Here is a 23990-nt window from a genome sequence, read left to right as displayed (position 1 = left end):
TGCCTGTGACCCCAGCTCTAGAAAGGCTGACACAAGACTATGAACCTGTCTGAGGAACCACGGATAGGAAGTCCTATAACAAAGTGAATGCTCACAGTTGTTCATATACAAACACTAGGAATGGTGAGGAATAGTGCATTCAATTACACACACACACACACACACACACATACACACTCCACATGGGTTAGTAAGCCCAGAGTTTCCTAGCCACACAAAGCTTACCACAATGGCTCTGATTTTCCAAAATGGTAGATAAAATTAGTGACTAAACAGTTGGCATTCTAACTGCCTCTTTACTTTTGGGTAGCCTACCTGAGTCTGGCTGTGTGTGTGTGCGCAAGCATGCACATTCACTCTCATGTGCAGTGATAAAAAGAAGTACATTCTCAGTATTAAGACTGTAGTGATTATAACTGCCCCCAGATTTCTAGTTTTGTGATATTCTCAATTCAGTTATTCTACATATAATTTCTAGACAAACACTCAATCTTTAAGAAGTTCCCATAAGTGGGTACCTGGGACGTTAAAAGGCAGAGTGATGTTGAGACACTGTTAATTTTACAAGAAGACAGACTAAGCCAGAGTGACAGCACATCATATTTGAGGTAGATAAGAAGCCAGTGGAAAATTTTAATTGTTTGGACTTTATATAAAGTCTAATTCCATACTTTTTATTTTGATAAGGTTGTGACAAGTTTGTAAATCCTTTTAAACTTCTAAATTCAATTAAAGTGTGAATACTTAAACATTCCTTACACACTTAAGTTTGAACCATTTGCAAAGTATTTCCTATTAATATTATCTATCATTTTAAGATATCTTTTTATCTTTTTATCACATTTTAAGCTTCTGTAAAATTTTATTCTGTTGTAATTATTTTAAAACCTTATTATAAAAACACTGCAAATACAAAAATCATACAAAGACTAAACAATATATGTGTAAATACCACAAATACCTGTTGGGTCACAGTCTTATCAGCATGATACAGTTCATTTTTACTAAGCACAATGCATCTTTGAATGGATCACTCCAAATTTTTTCTCATTTGTTTGTTTTAATACTGTATTTTGCCCTGAAAAACTATATAAATGCCAGAGTTCAGTACACTAAACAGCTGTAGGGAGGCCAGTGAGGTAGGAAAAACATATAAAACACATATCTGAAAAGTTTTGGGCCAACCAAGGTTACCACAGCTAACCAATGGCCCCTATGTGTACATACATGAATACATTTCAGAAGTCACTTACACATAGAAAATGCTGCTCGAAATGTGGGCAGATGAAGTATCACTTAAAAGCATTTAATGTAAATCTTTTATGAGAAAAATACCTTCTAATAAATGCAACCTGAAATATCTGGAAGACTCATGGACATGACAGACCTCACACTTGACTGTGCTGTGTAAGTCAGCATTACCGTCCGACCCACCAGACATCCCAAGTACTTTGTAGAATGTACACTACAGACAAATACCAGGGCTCTGTTTATATAAACTACAAATGATTAGAGCTATGAGTGAAAACAGAACATCTTTTGGAGAAGTACAAGTAGACAAAGTTCTACGTCGCCATGAACATTGTTACATGTCAAATAAAACTACATCACAAAGTTCACATGCTTTCATCTTCCCAATAATGTCAACACACACGTTTTAAGAGCTCACTACTCGTTCATTCTTTGTTATAACGAGGCACCAGGAAAAGAATCTATGTGAACAAAATTCAGTTCACTGACACACTGATTTGGGATTTTAAGAAATCAAGAAAAATGTGACCGAAATCATATTCTAAGATTAAATCAATTGCTTACAAAACTAATAAGCATCACAGGGCAAACTCTTGTACTTCGCATGCAAATTTTACTATTTTAAAGTTTTATTTATTAAAAATTTATTTATTTCATGTATGTGAACCACTGTCGCCATCTTCAGACACCCCAGAAGAAGGCATTGAATCCCCATTACAGATGGTTGTGAGCCAGCATGTGTTTGCTGGGAATTGAACCTCAGGACCTCTGGAAGAGCATCTGAGCCATCTCTATTAAGGCTGCTGCTCATGCCTAAAATCCTAGAAAGCACCAGGGATGCTTCAGTGCTAATGGTCCTGATTAGCATAGGAAGGAAGCTGGTTGCTTCAGGTGTATTGGCCCCACTTCCTATCTACTTTGGCTTTCATATTTTACTCTCATTTTACAGAAGAATCAGGAAATAAAATCTGGGGCCATTGGATCAGAATGCTAGTTTTCTTCAACCCAAACAAAACAAAAAACAGCACAATGAACCTTTCTGAAGACTATTACTTACTTAAACTTACTTAACTCTTACTTAAACTTACTTAACTTTTACTTAAAGCAAAAAAAAAAAAAAAAATCATTTAAAAGATTTACAAATTCATGAGATCAGTAAACAAAAGTTCTTAATTATTTCTAACTTACCAAAAAACAAAATCCCAACATTCAACAGCCAGTCTAAAATTTAAGATTTTAAATTTGCCTTAAAGGACTTTCAGACAGTAAAACGGTGTCTGAAACTTCAGGATAACTCAGGCAGAAGTAGTCTCTTCTTGCAGGGAGAACAATGTGGTGCATTTGCACCAGTGAGATCCTGAGCTACCTCAGATGGTGGAGCTGCCAGGCACAGGCTACCCACTGCATGACTCTGAGGGACAGGTGAAGGGGTGTCTGCCTCTGGTTTATAGAAATCCAAGGACAGACAAGTACTTCCTATTCCTACTTCATGTCCCCATCACAGTGCCTACCAAAGGCCCAAAGTCAGCTTTTTCCTTCCATGTCCTGTCTGGGAAGGACCAGCATCACTGTAGCCAGAAAAACTGTGACCTTGGAACTATGAAGCTAAACTGGCAGGTACCACAAAATGAGAGAATAAATGAAACAAAGGCACCCCATACTGGATATAACCCCAACTTGAGCATAGGAAGAACTTCCAAACATATTTAGGCCACAGGACATGTCCCACCTCAGCCAGCCACCTTTTAAATGCTCCCAATTACTATATAGCAGATGCTACCAGCACTGCTGTGTTCTTCAACTGCTATTATTTTTTTTTAAAGATTTATTTATTTATTACATAAATACAGTATACTGTAGCTAGACACACCAGAAGAGGGCATCAGATCTCATTACAGATGGTTGTGAGCCATGTGGTTGCTGGGATTTGAACTCAGGACTTCTGGAAGAACAGGCAGTGAGTGCTCTTAACCACTGAACCATCTCTCCAGCCCTTCAACTGCTATTATAATGCAAAGAGAAAAGTACCTAGGTCAAGATGGATAGGATCAGGAAATATAGTCACATCATTTTTGGCAAACAAAATTCTATGGCGAAAAGCTAAGGTAAAGGCAGCAGCAAACAATGAAAGCCATATTCCAAAAGAAAATAGGAGAGATTCTGAAGTCAGTGAGGCACTGGATGTTAAGAGAGCACAGGTAAGATGCAGTCACACTGGAAAATGGATCTGGTCAAGCTAAATAAAAACAGAAAAAGACAACTATAAATCAAACAGGAAAATATTTTTTCTCACTGCCCTGTAATGTGTGCATTCATATTTCAGTAAGTTTACATCTCTTGGGAGACTGATCAATTTTAGTCTTTTAAAATAGGCTTTCAAATATGATATCCTTATTGTTGAATCCAACCTTTTAAAGCTTGTTTAAACACATACACACACACATATATCCCACATACATACCCCTCAAAAAGCTATGGCACAGAGTTAGATAGAATTAGTTCTAAGATGATTCTTAAAATGGCCAGCAAGAGGGTTGTAAAGGCAAAAATCTTGCTGCCACCTCGTTATGACCCGATTAAATCTGCAGAGCGTACACTGCTGAGGGAAAAAGCTGTCTCCCTACTAGCTGTCCTCTGGCCTCCATGAGAGTATGTCCCTCTCAAATCCTATAAAACAAAATTTAAACAAACAAACAGATAAACCAGAGCCACTTTGTCTTTGTACTGTAATATGGAACACTGGGGGCAGCAGCAGGTGTGGCCTGTCTGCACACCTACCCTTTATGTATCAGCACTGAACTTATTTAACCTGGGAGACTGGAATTTTTGTCTCTTTTTACTTCAACCTGTTTGTTATAAACAGAACTATTCCAGAAGGAATGGAAAAACACTACTAATCTTACCCTTTATCTGAACAAGATTTCATAAGGTGCTTCTACAAATCGACTCTGTTGGCCAGTGTATACAGTTACATAAAATTAGAGGAGTCTACTGCAAAGCAGCTGCCTGGGAGCCAGCTCCTAGAGAAGGATGAGGGAGGGATAGAGCGCAGGGTTGAGATCAAAGGGCTGCTCAGGGCCTGCTGGAGGCTGTTACCCTAAACCTGAGGAGAATGTTCAGAGACTTTCTAGATGGAAGCTGGCGAGTGGGGGTGAAATTCTTCCTATTACTCCCATGACTGCTTCTCAAACCTGCATCTAAGACTAAATATGTGGGAAAGGAGGAACAACAACAAAAAAAAAAAAATGTTGGGATTTGAGGCTATACTGAACATGTGAAAACTGTCCACATGGTTCTAGTTATATATAAAATGCTCCATGGATTTCAAGGATTACTTGTAATGCAGTAAAAAATGTGACAAATGAATTAAGAGCAGTGAGTGATGGGAACTGGATAAAAGAGGTCTTTGAAAGCTGATGACTTCTGTTAAAACATTTCACTCATTTATTGCCTTTAAAGCAACAGGTGCTTCACCCTTCTGTCTCTACTTTTTATCCATGAAGTGACAAATTACAAAAAGTAAGTTCTCTGTTCTTTGTTGAACATTCTTTGGTCTTGGCTTTTCTCAAGAATAAAGTGGGAACAAAAAGGGCCTTTCTTACAATATTACAGCTTTCAGAATGTACAATACACACACACTGCATTAGACAAAATATAGTAAGTAAGACCTATTCATTTGGGGCCTTTATTTTGGAATTGGTAATAATCGGGATGAAATAAAATTGCTTTGCCTCTGAACATTCTGTGCTGTGACTGAATGTCTTCTCTTAAAGAAAACTTTACGATTGGAAATTTTCACTCATTACAAATTTTCTACTTTGTTCCGGATGAAGGGGATTTTATTGTATATGAAACAAAATACTCCAGACTAAATTAGAAATCTTCACTTCATGAGTTATGTCTCATGGTAAATTCTACAGTGACAGAGCCTTGGCCAAGGAGACAAAGCTCTTCTTAGAACCCCTGGGCACTGGGACAGCCGCTCTGGTGTTTCACTGTTGATTGTCTAGTGATGGTACTCCAGCCTCCTCTTGAAGCAGGAGAGTGAAGGTGGCTTTCCGTGGACAAGCACAGTAAGAAGAAATGGCATATGTGCATGTGTTATATGTTACTATATTTTATTCTTATTGGTGTAGCATGCACATTCTCATGTACTCCATCCCCACCCTACAGAATGGTCTTGTGTCTAGGGAAGAAAGGCACTAATAAAAACAAAACAAAACAAAATACTACACACCTTCTCTTTATTGATTTTTCTCTACAAAACAGACTACTTAGCACAATATTCATTTTTCCTTTTTTACTACTGCCTTCTAAGAGCCACTTTGTAACTTCTGTGATCTAAACAAAAAGTTTAACTTAGAACTCTACTCTTCACACATGTGTACACACACACACACACACACACACACACATACATACACACACACATTAAAATCTCAACATGACCTTAAAATATTACCAGTGTCACTCACTTCAATTTAATTAAATAACATTTTTCTTAAGAAATAATTACTTTGGTTTCTCCCCTATATAGTAGAAGATAAACACTAATGAGTGAACTTTTCCTACCATTACTAATATCAACCTATTTAACAAATAGCACACCTCCTGTGACAGCATCAAGCAGAGATGTAGAAGAGTCTGTTTCCTAGTGAGTGCAGCTGGAACGGGAAAGCAGCAGCATTTACCCAGTGGGTACGCACCATAAAAGGAACAGTTAAGGTCCAATCATTATTTTTGCAGGTAATTAATCATGGCATTTGGTTTTTTGTTTTTTATAATAAGATAAGCACCAGCCTAGTATATTTAAAGATTTTTGCAATTAGATTTATACATAAAGCTAGTAACAGGTTTGGTATCAGGACATCTGTCTGAGGTGTGAGCCCTTCTCCCTAGGCAGCTAAGAAGATGCTGAACAGTTAAGAAGGAACTTTTGTGACAGAGATAATGGACAAACCACAAGGAGCCATGTGAAAAGCTCTTGGAAAGTAGAGCTTTAGGGGAGCTGTGGGGGCTGAGTGAGGAACAGAAGCTGCAGGCAGGGACCACAGCACTCAGGATAGTGTATCCTGCAGTATGTGACACAGTTGGGAGCAAGGAAGGGCTGGATTAAAGGATTCCCTTCCTCCTCCCACCCCTTCCTGGAACAGCTGCAGTCTGTGGCCATGGCATCTCATAGTTGGGGCTGCAGAAGGAGAATGATTCATCCCGAGATTATTTTGCCACGTGTTCCCCATGCTCCCACATTCTCAGTACTCCTCATACCTCACATTCTGACCCTTGGCTTCATTTTCTCCCTTAAGAGGAAAAAAGTGTGGTGGCTTTTCAGTGTTCACTGCTGATTAGTGACAGCGATCTCTCAGTCCCCACACCTAATTCCATAAAAACCTTTAATTATTAAAAAAACAACAAACCTGACATGTATGATGACTGCATGTAAGTGAGAACTTCCAAGTTCTAAAACAGCTTTCAGGTAAACGGTAAGATTATGAAAGCTTAAATGTATTCAGTCCTAAGTTTCACTAAAGAAGCACACACATGAAGGAAAAAAAAGAAAACAAAGGGACAGATTTGCAATTTAATCAAAGACAAAACCCATGTTTTCACTGATAGTGCATCCTTTAATGAGTTGGCTTCTGTAAGAAGCAAACCTATACCCAACACTGTTGGTTGTCGAAGTCCTGACTGCTGCTGTCAGGACGGTTTGATAACTGATCTGGATTGCTGGCATATCCTTTGCTAACACCCATTCTGCTGCCTTTGATTGACCTCAGTGACCCTTTCCAGAAGATACATTGACCATTTATTTGCTTCTAACTAATGAAACAGGAGACAAAGTTCGGCATGCAACAGTCTGTTGTTCCTCGTCCTTCCCCACACTAGGTAACTTCCTTGTTAAGAATGAATTTATCTCCTCCAAGAGTCCCTCCAGGTGTAAGCTCCTGGGCGAGTGTCCTCCTTGTGAGGACATTTTTATCAGTACTCCAGTGCCCTACGTTGGAACTTTCTGCCCTCACTGGGTACTCCCAGAACAGGAAATGCCTTGTTTCTCTTGTCCTCCACTGCCCAGTACATAGTTAACACTGTTGTGCTTTGAAGAAAGACACATACCACAAACCAATGGATCTTTGTGAATTGTAAATTGTTAAATTTAAGGTGTGCTATTAAAAAAAAACTTTAAGAAATAGTTTAGTCTTAGAACAAACCTGTCTTTATGTATATATCTCAACATTAATAATGTATTAAAAAATTTTAGATACCTTGTGTGCTCTGCCATGTGGAATTTCACTAAATAACTACACACATGAAGAGAAATAAAGGCCCTTTGTATTAAAGAAGAAAGGAAGCCATGGACAGGTGGTGGCTGTGCTGACTACACAGAGGTTCTGCCTTGGTTCTACTTAGCACAGAAGCCATGAAATGACCCTCTCAGAAACAGGATGCTCTGAATCTGGATTACACCAGCTGTCTCACACTCCTGTAAATCTCAATGAATGATCTGATGCATTTCGGGACTGTTGCCATGGTTAGTTTAGGTCTTAATGGATTTTCCCTACTACTTCATCTCTGAATCCTAGGAGCCTGAAATACAATATTTCTGAAACATGAGGATATATCTTCAGGAAATGAGCAGATGAGCCAATGAACAGGCGGCAGCAGCAGTAGCAGCAAGGGTACCAAGATGCTGTCCACATACAAAGTCACCAGTAACTCAAAGGATACAGGAACCATAGGCTATACATGTGCAAATCAAATAGAAAATCACAGGATTTTATAGCCCTTTGGCAAATTAATTTCTTGTTCAAAGGCTTCTTGGGACCCACTGTGCACAAATGTAGTAAAATCACCTAAGCCCAGGATCTGCCAATATTCCCTTTCTACTTTCTTATCATTCCTTCAACAGAATTCATGATGACATATGCATGCTCATAGTAATTTTGAAGATACTTTGATAAGCACTTGCTGTATAATCCCTGAAAGGAAAACAATTATTTTTTGGCTTTAAGCAAAACAAAACCAAAACTGCTAAGAAAGTGAACCAGCTTCCTTTAACAGGCACTAACCCCGCTAGTACTCAGTTTCTGCAGCTTCTGTAAGTGGGCTCACAGGCAGATACAAGACAGCAGCAGCATAACCTGCTAGAGAAGCTGAGTGGACATGGTGGCTCACACCATCTCTAGTACTTGGGATACTGAAATAGTTGGTCAGCCATGAATTCCAAACCAAGCTGGGCTACCATGAGATCCTGTTTCAAACCAAAGTAACCCCCAACAACACACACACACATAGAACAAAACAAAACAAAAACCTGCCAGTGAGTCAAGAACCAAGTTTGGGGATCTGGTCACATGCAGTCAGGAGCCTGTGCCAGATGAAGTTCTTCAGAGATATGTCAGTCAAACAGAAAATAAGGACAAGCTCCCAAAATGCTTGAACATTTAAAATAATTTTTATTAACCCCCTCTTTCTTTGTTTTTGGGACAGGGTTTTTCTGTGTAACAGCCCTGATTGTCCTGGAATTCGATTTATAGTCTAGGCTGGCCTTGAACTCACAGAGACCTGCCTGTTTCTGCCTCTGCTTCCCAAGTGCTGGGAGGCATGCCAGCATGGACCACAACTGCCTAGCTAAAAAGAAACTATATATTTTTTTAACAGCTTATTTTTAATCACATGTATGTTTGTCTCTGTGTGTGGAGGCACATATAACTTGAGTACAGGTATAGGTCCCTAAAATCTTACGTAAGATACAAAACCAGTGGGGTAGAAAGATGGCTCAGTAGCTAAGAGCTCTTACTGCTTACTGCATATATATGTATAATGTATATGTATATGTATATGTATATGTATATGTATATGTATATGACCTGTCTCAAAAAACCAACACTAAAAAGAAGTGAAAACAAACATGTAAGTTGTTACAAATTGAAAGGGTAGAATGTGAACAGAGGTCCAGTATGCACCACAGTAACACATTTGAGGTTCAAAGTTTCTGCTATGAACCCATGGGACATACCTTTGTAAGGTTTTAAACAAACTTAAAGAGATTTTTTTATTTAAGGTATAGCCCTAACGTTCAAGAGTAACTGTTCTTTTCAAGTCATGGGAAAAGGCAGAATTTATTTCTTTTTTATTTCCCCTAAATTTTCTATAATATATACATATTCCAATAAAAAAGGAAATGTAAATAATTTTTAAAGAACCCAACATTTCTAGGTCTTTTCCAAACATATTTCAAGAATTTCAGTAATTATAGTATTATTTTAGTGTTCCAAGAAATAACTGTTACAGCTGTAACATAAATCTACCTAATCACTGCTAATGGTCAAATCTATTGACAAAACACAAAGCCCTAATTTAAAAAGAAAAAAGCTGAAGTGTTGAATATCACTGATATGACAAAACAGTAAAGAGTTTCTGAGAAAGTGTCTTTCTGGAACATATTATACTGATTGTTCTTGTCACCCCACTCCATGTTGTTTCTTTTGCATGAAGGGGTGTCTCCATCCACTGGAACTGGAGTTACAGGTAGAACTGTGGGCGCTGAGAACTAAGCCCAGACCCTGTGTAAGAGCTCCTGACTGCTGACCCATCTCTCTAGCCTCTTGACTGTTCTCTCTTGATCCCAGTGGTTTGTAGCCAAATTCCAATGCTTTCTTCTTACTTTTTTGGTTGCCACTACACTATCTTTTACACCTAGTACATCTGGGTGACACCTATCAGAAGGGCTAAGGAAGCCTTTCTACACATTTGGGATGCTGGCTCAGCTAACTATGTGATGCTAATCAGATGAGCCTTTAGACACTCAGCTGGTCACTGCTTTCCTTGGTAGTACAGCAGTTACAGCTCCACCTCTGGGGCACCCACTAAGCCACAGATAGAGAGAGGAGTGGTACTATACCATCAAATAACAGTACACGGATCCGACTTCAATTCTGGAGCAATTCCTAGCATCCCACAAACCCCAGGGCTGTGGGTTTAAACACGACAGAGATGCCTTCCTAAGGATCTGATTTTGATTTAAGCTGGTTTCTTACTTAGGTGATTATGGCTAAATGAAACTGGAAAAGACTTTGTTTTAAAAATACAAAAAGATCTGATTTAACCTCTTGATATCTACACTACATAAAAAAAAAAAAAAAAAAAAAAAAAAAAAAAACCCACAGAAAGCAACTCATGTACAGCTTCTTGTATATAATGCCTGAGTAGACAGCCAAGCTCTGGCACATCTGGAGCAATGTGTTGACATGCACCTATTCTTTTCACTTATATTTACATAACTTAAAAGGTGATTTTCACTTCCCAGGTATATATCGACTAAGAGATTGAGGACAAAGATTCCTGGGATCTTAAGGCATGACACTCCTAGTATATAACATATGGAGCATATAATGTGGATAAAGATAGGATTGGATAAGGCCTTATTCATAGTGATCCCAACTTTTACTCTACCCATTGTACACTTGTGGAACTTTCATAGATGGAAATGAGCATTTCTATATCACCAGATGTACTAAAATAAAATCCACAAAATATTAATTTAAAGTTGTGCTGAAACCCAGAAACATTAATAATGTTACACATGGAATTGGGTTATTATACATTTGTTATTCCTATTATAACAAGCACATGACCCTTAAGCTCCTACACTATTATCATTAGGTTCAGCATATGTTTATGCACTGTAGTCATTCTCAAAATGTCAAAGAGCTCAGAACTGGAAGCCTTTATATATACAGCCCAGGGAACTTGTCATAGCACAAGCAAAAGCAACTTCTTCCTTGGGATCAGTGTAACAAACTGAGCTTCGAAAGAGAGGATATCTTTTGTTTCTATCAGTATCATTTGCTTTTCTTTTCTCCTTAGCCCTACAAAAAATCTCCACAGATTTACAGTAAGACAAACAAGTATGGTTCTGTGTTGATGATGATGAAGGGAAGACAGGCTTTTTTTATTCATGCAGGGCAAATAGCCAAATCACAAATTACCTCTAATTACAGGAATAGCTGTGCTATCTTTCTTTTCATAGTCTAGCCATTTACACTGTGATTTTCTTTTTTGACTTTCATTTGGGTTTATTAACATCAAAGGTTGTCAGCATTTATCTGTTTCCAGGCATTCTTACCTGAGGCAGTAAAATCAAAACAAAAAATAAAAACCACCCCAAACTTCTCTGCACTCTTGTTAGAAAGATTTATATATTCGTTGGTCTTGTAATGTTTCATGGTTATCAAGCTTCTATATGTTGCTGTAAATTTTATCACTAGTGGCACAGTAGTTTAAATGAACACAAATACACTCTAGCACAGGGCAGCAAGCCTCAGTTTTATGCACTGTTAACGGCTTACTATCTTTTTACTCCTTTGCACAGAAGCAAACACCACAAATATAAGCACTCCCTTACTCTTATTGTCCTGAGACTATGCTGACTGCATGCCTGTGGCCACTGACCTCTTTGGTTAGATAAACATTCTGCTTCAGGAAGGAATGGAGACTGTCACATGGACGAGCACTGTTACTTATTAGAGGAACAAGATGGTAAACTCCAGTCACAGGATCAGCTATGCTTCTACGTGAAGTGTATAACAAGTGCTTCTCTCTCACCTTCCTGAGTTAAATCAAACGTATGGCTCACTTGAAGCATAACCCAGGATCTCAGAGCATAACCCGCTTGGCCTGTATTTCTCCTGCTACCAATTTGTTCTCCCTCAGAAGCCCGTACCCAACAGCAGCACTTTTCTAAGTCACTGAGGATTAAGGCAGTATAAGCAATGTCTAAACTTAGTGGAAGGAAAGGGCAGCATCAGCACCAGTGGGATAATGCTTACTACTGCTTTCTAAGATATGAAGGGATCTTTCGTTGACAAAAGTAAATTGGATCTCTCTTAATTTTAATGCCCAATGAAGCCTTAAAGTAGCTCCCCATAGAACTTTACCATCTAATGAGAATGCAATAATTTAAAAAATTTTCATTTTATATGTGTGTGTAGTATGTATGTATATATATGTATACATATATATACATACACACACATACATATATATAAATACTGTGGCTGTCTTCAGACACACCAGAAGAGGGCATTAGATCTCATTACAGATGGTTGTGAGCCATCATGTGGTTGCTGAGAATTGAACTCAGGATCTCTGGAAGAGCAGTCAGTGCTCTTAACCGCTGAGTCATCTCTCCATCCTGAGAATGTAATACTTTTTAATTCTACAGTAAAGAAACTTGACAAATACTACCTCACTATAGAATAAATATTACCAGTAGACAGCTATGTCCTGTACTGCCTTATCTGAGGCATTGTTAGGACAGTGTGGTTTAGTGGTATTCCTGACAAAACTATGTTAACCACAAAAAAAAAAAAAAAAAAAAAAAAAAAAAAAAAAAAAAAAAAAAAAAACAGTGACCAATTCTAAGGGACATTCTACCAAGCATTACCCACCATTCAATGACAGGAGAAAATGCTTGAAGAACAGAGGAGGACTGAAGCTAGAAGGCTGGCACACTAATTTTGAACTAAGTATAGCCTTTTTTGTTCTTCTTGTTTGTTTTACAAGACAGGGTTTGAAGCCAGGTTTCTGGTTGTTCTCAAACTCATTCTGTAGACCAGGCTATCTGCAAACTCAAAGATCCACCTGCCTCTGCCTCCTGAGTGCTGGGATTACAAACATATACCACCATACCCAGCTGAAGTTTAGACATTCTAAGTATAGTGTAAGCAAGGCACTCTACCTATCTAGCTACTTATTGTATCTATTTAACAAGTATTTATTAAATTCCTACTATTAATCAGGGTATCCTCTAAGTATTGTTAGTAAAATGTTAGTAAAAAGGTAGTTATATGTACATATTGTTGTGGTATGGCTCCCAAGTATTCTGCACAAAGCTCAGATGCTAAAGGCTTCGTTGTCAACTGATGGGTTTTGAGAAGAAATTACCTGAATCCATTGACAAGTTCATAGAAAATTGGGGTATTAGAAAATGGAGCCTAGGGGCTGGAGAAATGGTTCAGCAGTTAAAATCACTGACTGCTCTTCCAGAGGTCCTGAGTTCAATTCCCACTAACAACAAGATGGCTCACAACCATCTGTAATGGCATCTGAGATACTACTCTCTTGGTGTGTCTGAAGACAGTTACAGTGTACTTACATACACAAATTAAATAAACCTTAAAAAAAAAAAAAAAAAAAAGAAAGAAAATGGAGCCTAAGTAGAGGAAGTAAGTTTCTGGAGGTGTGGCTTTAGTTTTTCCTTCGTTATCAAATCCAGTCTGTATTGCCCAGCTAGTTTTGGCATTGGGGGCATGTGGTCAGCCTACCAGAGGTCATAGGATTAAAGAAAAACGACTCCCTATAAACTGCCAATAGTTCTTAGTTATGGGTAGGATTTTCTGTCTACAGCCAGCTCTGCCCTCCCAACCTCCCACTGGGATATTTGTCTGGGTGGAACTTGCTTAGGTCTTGTGTATGCTGTTACAACTGCTGTAAAGTCTTTTGTTCAATTGTCCTATTATTTCAGAAAAGCATTGTTTCTTTGATATTTTCTACCATCTCTGGCTCTTACAATCTTTTGAACCCCTCTTATGAGAAGATTCCTTAGCCTTCCAGGGAGGGATGTGTCATTCATGTGCAATTAAGGACTTAGAACTTCACTATCTCTTATTCTTTGTACACTGGGTCAAGGGTCTCTGAAATCTACTGCAAGAAGCTCCTTTGGTGAAAGTTGAGAAAGGATGACTTATAGGTATGACAATAAATCATTAGGAGCCATTTTAATACTATCCATACAGCATAATAATAGTATTGGGTTCTTCCCTAGAACCTATCTAGCCAGATTCCTGGTCCCTTTCAGGGCCACATATGAGTTTTATCTCATGGAGTGGATCACAGACCCAACCAGAGAAGCAGTGGTTACTACATAACCCTGTACCACTATTGCACCACTGGACATATCCAGTCAGGCTGATTGTAAGAAAAATTAAAAGGGAAAATCCTGTTATCACATTGAGCTAGACTAGCAGGTCATTCTTCAATGACAGATTCCTGAGGGTGGACCAGGTGATGAGAAACAAAGAAGACAGGAAAGGAGGTCTTAACAAGCTAAATTTTATGCCAAGCAAGTTAATTAAGAAGGACATTTTATAGTTTCCATGGGGGAAAATGGGACAGAATCAGCAGAAAGCTACCATACAATGGGACCAAGTCAGCAGGAAGCTAATCAAACAATGTTCTATGAAGGGAACATAGGATAACTACAGCTCTCTCAAAGCTCTGGCCCCAGGCCATCACTAACTTTCCAAGCATGCTCCCAGTTTTAGACAAGGTTCTTTCTCCATAAATCAGGGTATCAGTAAAGGCCTTGGATCCCAACATCAAACTTGCTCTTGTCACATGTTCCCATCACTACAGTGTTCTGCCTCACTATAGGCCCATGGCAATGGAGTCAACTGACCAGAGTGAAACCTCTTAAAACTGTGAGCCAAGATAAATTCCAGTGACAAACACTGATGGATACACTTTGGAGGATAATAAGTAAATGAGGGTTTAGAGTAGATAGAATTTTAGCAAGTCTTGGATCTTGACTTTCTTTTTTGAGACAGGCTGACTTGAAATCTAAGATCCTCCTAAGTTCTCTGACTCCCAATTTCTGGTATTACAGACATGGACCACCACATTCAACTTGGTTTACCTCCCCGACCCCCTCTAGTTTTAGCAGTCCTTAACTTGCTATGTAGACCTGGCTAACCTCTAATTCACAGAATTCCTCCTGCCTGTGCCTCCTGAGTGCTGGGCAGGAGACCCTCTTGACAGACAACAGTGAGAAGAACTGATACAAACATAAACTAAGTGTCACTGTGGGTGCCAACATTTTAAAATTAGAAGCCAGGTGGTAGGGTTTTATATCTTTAAGCCCAGTAATCTCAAGACAAAGGCAGGAGGATCTCTGAGTTCAAGGTCAACCTGGTCTACAAAGAGAGTTCCAGGATAGCCAGGGCTACACAAACAAATCCTGTCTTGGAAAAAACAAACAAAAAATTAAGAGTAATCCAAGCTTCCTACTACTACTGCAGCCCATAAAATGCCACTAAAATGCTCAATCACAATAAAGAGTGAGGTGACAGTGAAAGTTAAAATACATGTTTAAAGATGTGAGTCATAGAGGTGGCTGTTGGGGCATAGATGCAAGATCATACTAGTCTATCACTTCTAAGGGATGCTGACATATTGGGTAATTTTATTATGCCTGCCAGACATTTACAAAGATCTACCTTAAAGGTGTTTGTTGCAGTATGTAAGAGGACAACTGCACATATAAACTCAGTGATTGCTACAGTATGCATAAGAACCATGCAAGCTCAAGCCAGACCATATCCTTGAATAGAAGGGGAAGAGGCATAGAGTCTATTGGAATCTGACTGCTGTTGGAAGAGGGAGGGTCAGTTTTCTTTACCGCTTTTGTTTTTTAGACAGTCTCTTTATATAACCCTGCTTGTTCTGGAACTATGTAGCCCAGCCTCTATGAGTCCTAGAACTCAGAGAAGCCTCTGCCTTCTGTGTGTCACCATGCTTGGTGACAGTTTTCTTTACTGGTGTGACATTTTATCTAACAACTACACTCCAATACAGGTCCCATAGCTCAGCCATTGCTATCTGAAGCAGAGCAGCTGTGACATCCTGTCTTATGAGACCCTCATAAGACTGAGCCTATTGAGTTCTCTTATGGGAAAGGAAGATAGCAGACTCTGCCCTGGGACTCCAGCCATTTCCTCCCACCTAAACCTCACAGGCTAGCTATGTTTGATTTAGTTCCAGCTGTACCTGGCCTTGGGAGATGCTTAGGGTGTATGTATACAGGTGGGAAGTTAACTGAAGTGGGAAACTCCATCTATGCATCCTTTAGAGGTTGATGCCCACGCCAAGGTAGGACCTCTCATCGACATAGCCATTCTGCCATCACCAGTGCTTCTGCAAGTGAGCAAAACAAATTTACTAACTCTTTAGGCTAGACTGATGGAACTCTTCCTTTGGTTATCCAGGGTGAATAGGCACTTGTTCACATCTCTCCATAAGTTCACATATTAAATCCTTTGCTGAAAGTAGTCAAGTAAGAGTTTCCTTCTTTGCTAAAACCCAGTGGCACTGTCTTCATTCTGTATCAGTTATTCATGCATTGTTTCCCAGCTCCTCAGCCACTCTTCTCAGGTCTGCTCCATGACACTGGAGCTGGAGTTTGTGAATTCCTCTCCTTTGCCAGCTGGAAAAACTTTAGCCTGTCAACAGAGGACAGTGCACTGATATTGAAAGACACCAGAAATAGAAAGGCATTTGTTCCTATGTCCCAGTTGATCTTATTTATTCAGAGATGGACCCAAAGGCCCACATCAAAGGTCAAGGCCACTTCAGATGGGTAGGTACAAGGGCTTTGGCTGCATCTTCAGGAAAACATCCTTCACACCCTGGCATTTCCAAACAGCTCTACTGAGCAGCTTCTACAATTACAGAGACACCATAAGCTACACACAATTCAACATGTACAGATCAGTCAGCCCATTCATCCTTTCTAGAAATGGCAAACTCCTATGGGTAGAAGGCTTTACATTGCTGTGGCATCTATCCACAACTGCTGCAAAGAGGCCGACTTTCAGCTTTATGGATCCCAACACCTTCCTTCCTTTTGTGTCCATTCTTTCTTGCCAAGAAGTCAGTAGCTATTTTCTGGCCCTGCTACTTTTCTGGGTTTCTTTTTCCTAACAATTTTTTAAGGGCATTGCAAGAATATAGACATTATTTCATAACCTTCAGTTGAGGTGAGCAGTTTCACAGAAATATAAGCATTTAACAAAAAAAAAAAAAAAAAAAAAAAAAAAAAAAAAGAGAGAGAGAGAGAGAGAGAAAGAGAGAGAGAGAGAGAGAGAGAGAGAGAGAGACAAAAAAGCACATTTATTGTGTTGTTTGTGTATCTATGTGTATGTCTGTGAAGGTCAGAGAATAACTTGCAGGAATTGATTGTCTTCTTTTGCCATGTAGGTCTCAGGGATTGAGTTCAGGTTGTTAGGCTTGGTAAATGTTCCTTTACCCAGAGCCATCTTGCCAGTTTCCAGTATTTAACCATTATATGACACCAAAATATACTATTCAGTTGGCTTTTGCCATGTGCCAGGACTATTTAAATGAAAAAGTGCCAGTTGTGGTGGAAGACTTGCTGGAGAAGGCAGAGGCCAGTCTAGGCTACACATGGGCTAGGAAGATGGCTCATTGGTGAAGAGTACTAACTGCTCTTCCAGAGGTTCTGCATCCAATTCCTAGCAACCACATGGTGGCTCACAACCATCTGTAATGAGATGCCCTCTTCTGATGTACACACATATATAAAATAACTAATCTTTTTTAAAAATTAAAAAGTAATCTAATTGGTATGAAGTTTATCAGAGGAAGCCTTTTGATTTAGTTGGAGTAAAATCACTGATATTACTTAAATTCTTTAGTTGATATTTGCTATGTTAAATGTGATAGCAAAAGACAAAATCTTGTTGTATAAAGACATAAATGCTAATAATATTACATATGTTATTTCATATATTATACTTATATAATATTTAATAAGTATTAAAATCTCAATTTTCTATGGATAGGTAAAAGATGATTTTAAACTTTTGAGGAATTAACATAGCTATTTATTAGAAGTAAGGCTTTATCAATTTATTTCTTCACTCAGTTAAGTATTTGTAGCATTTCTATTCCACTTACACTATAGCATGTTCTAGAGTTCCAAGAGTGTAAGTGAATTTATCTGGGACAATGGGGAATTGCTCTATGCTGCTGTCTGAATTTTCTGTCAATGCTAGCCAAACCAAAGCCACTTTATTAAGCAGCACAGTTCAGTTCATTTCATCACCATTCTATGCATCAATATGCAGAGATGAAACAGACAAATGGCCATTCCACTAGAAGACAAAATGCATAAAATAATTCCAAAAGGAAGAAAAGAAAAACCTGATTAATGGAGCAGAAGTTTGGAAGGATTCATAAATTCAAATACAACTAAATCTACAAAGGGGAATAAAACACCAATGAATTTATATAATAAGGTATGTGAACTTACTTTTACTTAGAATAGAAATGAGTAAAGTCCACGTTAAACCAAATAACTTGACTATTTAAATAGCAAAAAAACAAATCTGAAGTGAAGCTAAGGAAAGGTCTAGTATTAATCTTCTATACAACCTTTCCTGAAGAGCCCTACAGCAAAGTCCACTGCAAACCCCTGGCAGCACTGCTACCCTACTGTACTCACTGTATGCTCTCAAACAGCTCCATCACACTTACATAAGACACATGCAGTTCAGACTCTGTACGGCTTCTCCTGAAAATCAGTCTCCTGATTAAGATGCCACTATTTCCCAATTACTGTGAGAACTTTGTAACTCATTTTTGGTTCACTCATTTTTCTAAGGTCTTGATACTCTTCCCGCAGAGGCAACCAAATAGTATATAGCTTGAGAATACAGTGGGCATAACAGAAATTGCAAAATGATACCCTGAGATGCTGTAACACTTATAATAGGAAAGTAACATTTCTATTCATGACAGAGTTGGATACTGTAAAATGCTCCTGATAGGCTTTTTAAGCTTTTCCAGGACCTAACCCTTTTTCACTCAATTTTTTTTACAAGATCCTAGTTAGAGTGGTATGTAAAATAGGTATATAAACCATCTACTGACAATAAGTTATCAAGCTGTCTTATAACAACTGTTTTTTATACATCCTTTTTACTATTAAAGAGGAAAGTGACTTTTGGGTAGGGATGGGAAGATGACTCGGCTGTTAGAAGTACTTGCAGCAAGCAAGAGGACCACAGTTCAGATCCCGAGTCCATGCAAATGCCACAAATGCCAGTTGGGTGTGGCGGCCTGTACTTCCAGTTTGAAAGGCAGATGGGTTTCTCAGAGCAATCTGGCTAGCAAGACCAGACAGAATCTGCAATCTGCAAACTCTAGGTTTGACTGAGAGACCGCCCCCCAAAGAATAAGGTGTAAGAGTGACCGAGGATAATTCCTGACATCACCTCAGCCCTCCACATACACACCCATAAACACATGTACACCTAAATGCACATTACACATGCAGAAAAAAAGAAAAGAAATTTAAAATAATGGACCTTTGGAGATGGCTTGGTGGGTAAAGGAGCTTGCTACTTAGACTGAAGACTGGAGTTTTGATTACTAGACTCACCCGGTGAAGGAAAGAACAGACCTCCATACATGCAGAACAGCTGGACTCACACATATGAACACAAATAAATGAAATAAAAATTAAGAAGTACTTAATAAGATAGCTGTGGTCCTTAAATCTTGGCTGGAGATCTGACCCTAATGGATGTAGTGTGTTTTAAATGTTTTTCTGAAGTTGACTGATACTTTGCTTTTTTTAGTTATCAATGCAAATACACAATATACATAGAGACACATTAAGTATTTAGGGGTGCTTCAGAAATTGTTGGAAATTATGTCCTAATTCCAAGCAAGATTCATGTAATAACTTTCTAGGATCAGTAACTTAAATATTTCAAATCAAATATTTAAACATAATACAATGAATGATACAGTAATTTGATATACAAAGAGATATGGTAGGGTAGAAAGTGGGTTTTTTTTTTTGTTGTTGTTGTTGTTCTTAAACCACTATGTTTCTGTAAGAGCAGAAATCTTTGTATGTGCAGTGAAAAAAAAAAGCACTGCAATTCATTACACACAATTGTCTGAAATCAAAGCCAAAGTGATCAGTGTATATTCTGTGTTTAGAACAAGGTTCTAATGGAGTCACATGCTATAACACCAGTAAGTGCTGCTACAAACACCTGCTATTCATGGCACTTTATGTTATGTTTAACTTCCCCCCATCCCCTTTGGGTGCTTAGAAACCTTTTATTCTTGGCTTTTCCTTTTTTCTTTTCTTTCTTTCCTTTTTTTTTTTTTTTTTATTTTTTAAAAACAATCCCACATCCAGTTATGGCCTCATATGCAAGCCTTTATGAGGGCACCACCCACAGTTAAGCAGCTGGTCTAGTGTGTCTTGTTTGTACTAATTAGATAAGTTTAAAAACACTGGAAACAAAGTAACCTCTTCTACCTAAGATGCTTCCTAAGAGTGGGGTGGTGGTGGTGTGGGTTTCTAAGACTATAGAATACCTGCAATGGTGTCCTATAGTCCTTAAGATAAAAAGTCCTGTTTATATGGCTTAGGTGATTTAATGACATTCCAGGGCACTGCACATACTAGTCTCACAGCTCACACTTTTGCTGAGCTAAACTTTTTTGTAGATCTCTGGGCAGATATTCCAATTTTCTACACTCCTTTTTGGCCAAATGATTCCCAAGCAGCTACAGGATCACCATTTATTTCTCATCCCTTCAGGAAACCAGGAGTATGCTGGGTGATCTTCTAGGATCCTCCAACGATAGGTAGCCAGCTTTTACAACATTGCATTAAAATTGCCCTCTGCTGTCAGACTTAAGCTGTCTTTCTAACCCCACTCCTTGCACACGGCCTTGGTACACAGGATTTCAATAATTATGAAGGAAAGAAGGGTTACAACCTGTCAGTTGCTTTATGACCTGGATGTCTACTGTTGACCTGCACAAACCATAAGCTGTGGGTCACAAGAAAAAACAGAAGAGTAGGGCACCTTCTATAAACACAGGCTCTCTATTTTTACTGGAAAATGGTTTAGTGTGAGGGATGAAAATGAAGGCTATTCTCATTATTATACCAGATTCACATATATATAGTAAAATAAACAATGTAAAATAAAGCTGTATGCACTCATGACCAAATGGTGGAAGAGGACTAATAGGTCCCCCATTTTAGGAAAATACATTCAAATCATTGCTCTAGAGAGAGAGTTTTCAAAACATAGCAACACTGCATGTACTAGTTTTCAGCCATTGTGGAGGAAGGAATACTCACTGTAGGAGTAAAAGCATAAAAACCCAGGTTTTTAATTAGTCCAAAGAGTAGACCAAATCAACTTGTGCCAACAGAACTTAAAAAAAAAAAAAAGACTCTGTTTCATTAGTTAGTCAAAAGGTTACAAAGTTGCAGAGAATGAACAGGCTAAATTAGGGAAAGAATCAAAATTCAACATTGGTGTGAATCAACTTATAACTGCTGAGGGCATGCAGGCGGGGAATTAAACTTGGTTCCTAGACAGTGAGTGAGTCACTGGCTGAATTTGAGTTAATAATGTAACAGGTCATGGAATGTGACTAAGGTGATTCTATATTACAAAGTTTTAAAATGTGGAGGGCTGGGACGTAGTTCAGTAGTAGAGCACTTGCCTACTCACCACCAGAAAAAAAAAAGTAAATTTATTATTCTAGGCACTAGGATATTAAAGTGAAATACCACACAGGGTGGGGGGCCAACCTAAGGTTATGAATAAGATGGAATTGAATATGCAACCAGAAAAACCAACAATGAACAGTAAATTTGTCTGACATAGGATTAACAAAAATGCTGGGGCTGGAGAGATGGCTCAGTGGATAAGGGCACTTGATGGTCTTATAGAGACCAGGGTTAGATTCCAACACTCATGTGGTCCCTTAGGGTCACCTGTAACTCTAGTTCTACGGTCCCAATACAGTCTTATGGGCATCAGATTTGCATTCAGTGTACACACATATACACAGGCAAAATACTTATAAGATGAAAATAACTTGTAGAAAAAGTTAAGAAAAGTTTATATTTCATGAGATTTTTCCACCTCTAATCAGATGTAGTTGGAGTCAAGTTTGTATAAACTGTGATAACTTAATAATAACATTTACCAACCTTTAATATGTAAAGTATGCTTTTTTTTATTTTAATGTTTCTTGAGTTTTTCCACTAGAACTAACAGAAACCTAACAAATAAGGTAAATAAAATACTGCTGCTTTTAATTTAAAAAAAAAAAAACACTGAAATGCTTCCATCTATAAAAATCTTAGGAAGTACTTTCAAACTTTCCAATGTTTTACAAGACAGTATTTATCCTGAAGTAGGGTACTTAACATTTGCAGCCTAACAACCTTGCGGTTTAGGAAAAACTTGTTTTGCTGAGTAGGCGGGGACCACTAAAACATTAAGGTTTAGACTTAAGTAACAGTAGTCATTTGAACTGATAAAATCTGCAACAATCAACTGTTTAATTTTTAGAGTTGATATTTTCTAGACTGGAGGGGGTGAGGATCACACAGTAGGACGACTCCACCCTTCCCAACAAAGGAGCGATCAGGAAACCCTTTAACATTGAAGGTTATCTCCCGGGGAGGTAGGGGATGTCCTGTACCCGCAGATTTCGTGGTCCCTTCTCCGCCAGGTGGGCAGAGGCGTTCCCCAAGCCACGCCCACACGCACCCCCCGCGGGGCCTCCAGCCACCTTCCTCTCAGGCTCTCCCGGCTCGCACCAGCGGCCAGGGGTCTCAGGTGCCTCCGCCTCCCTCCCAGGGGCGGCTGAGGGCGGGGCTGGGCCGTACCTGCGCCAACACCGTAAGGGTGCCCTCGCGCGCAGCTGCTTTCACGCGGCCGTGATGCCATGCCGCTCCTGCGCCTGCCAGGACCACGCCGGCCACAGCCGCTGCCAGAGGGCCGCGACTCGGCACAGCTTGTCGGCCGACTGCGAACCCGCGCCGCAGCCTTCTGCCCCAGGCCGCCAGCCGAGCGCTCCTTCCCGCAGCTGCCGCCATCTTTGCGGAAGCTCCCGAACGCCGCGCCCCGCCCCGCCCCCACCTTCTTTTGCCCGAGAACTCCACAGAGTTGGGCTCTCGCGAGAGCTCATCAACTTCCACCACCCTCTGCGCGTGTGTTGCTAGGTGTGGCTCCTTTCTCGACGTTCAAAGGTTTCGAGGTGACCCTCGGCTCGGGTGACAGGTTCCAAGGCAAAGGACAAGAGTGAGCTGGTAAACTGTCCAAATAGGTCAGGGCACCACCGTGGTCCAAGAAAGGGGCAGTAGAGATGGCTCAGGGGTTAGGGGTGCTTGCTGCCCTTCCAGAGGACCACAGTTGTAGTGTAGAAACTTAAGGCCACATGTAACTCCAACTCCAGGGCATCCAGCGCCCTCTTCTGGCCTCTAAATCACCTCCAATGAAATTAAAATAAAAGAAGGGTAATAGGTACTTGGTGGAATATATCAGACAAACTAGATTAAACATAAGGAATAAATCAGAAGGGTGTTTGATGATAAATGCGGAGTCAGATTAGATGTAGCATGACTTTTCCGTCGATAGACTTAAACATAGCACCTTTAGCTCTCTTGGGAAAGCCCATGTCAGTCTTAAGTGGGCACTTTTAGACCTGGAGAGGGAAATACTTCTAACAATAAGCAGCAAAGAGTGCTAATTATAATCACTGTGGGCATGATGCAACAGTAGAATTCCATCTTCAAAGAGGCTTGGGTAAGAGGCTGGAAAGTTCTACATTTTTTGACAATATTATATGCGCCTTAAATGCCAAATGCCTGGCTATATTGAGTCACTTGAGACAGTTCAGTGGACAAAGGCACTTCCATGTCAAACCCGACTACCTGAATTGGAAGTCAGAGAAGAGACTCCTATAAGTTGTTTTCTGACCTCTGTTCTGTGCAGTGAGTTCCTGGCCACCCATGGGCACACAGTGAAATCCTGTGTCAAAAGAAAAAAAGGAAATAAAGAGTATGTGTACATGCTCATCCTTACAGGTCTCCATTTTCACAC

The 23990-nt window shown here is 39.4% G+C and overlaps 1 protein-coding gene across 1 annotated transcript in view; it reads right to left on the bottom strand.

The window, feature by feature from the left end:
* The window catches only part of MICU2 (mitochondrial calcium uptake 2), a 77980-nt gene extending 54985 nt beyond the window's left edge, over positions 1–22995 (bottom strand). The window contains exon 1 of the mRNA XM_080926721.1: positions 22775–22995. Within this exon, the coding sequence (XP_080782847.1) occupies positions 22775–22984 (210 nt within the window). The 5' untranslated portion in view covers positions 22985–22995. The remainder of the gene's footprint in view (positions 1–22774) is intronic.
* Positions 22996–23990: the final 995 nt, after the last annotated feature.

The sequence above is a fragment of the Micromys minutus genome (assembly GCF_963924665.1).
Source record: "Micromys minutus genome assembly, chromosome: 12".
Lineage (NCBI taxonomy): Eukaryota > Metazoa > Chordata > Mammalia > Rodentia > Muridae > Micromys > Micromys minutus.
The sequence above is the reverse complement of the archived record's forward strand: the minus strand, read 5'-3'. Positions and strand labels throughout refer to the sequence as shown.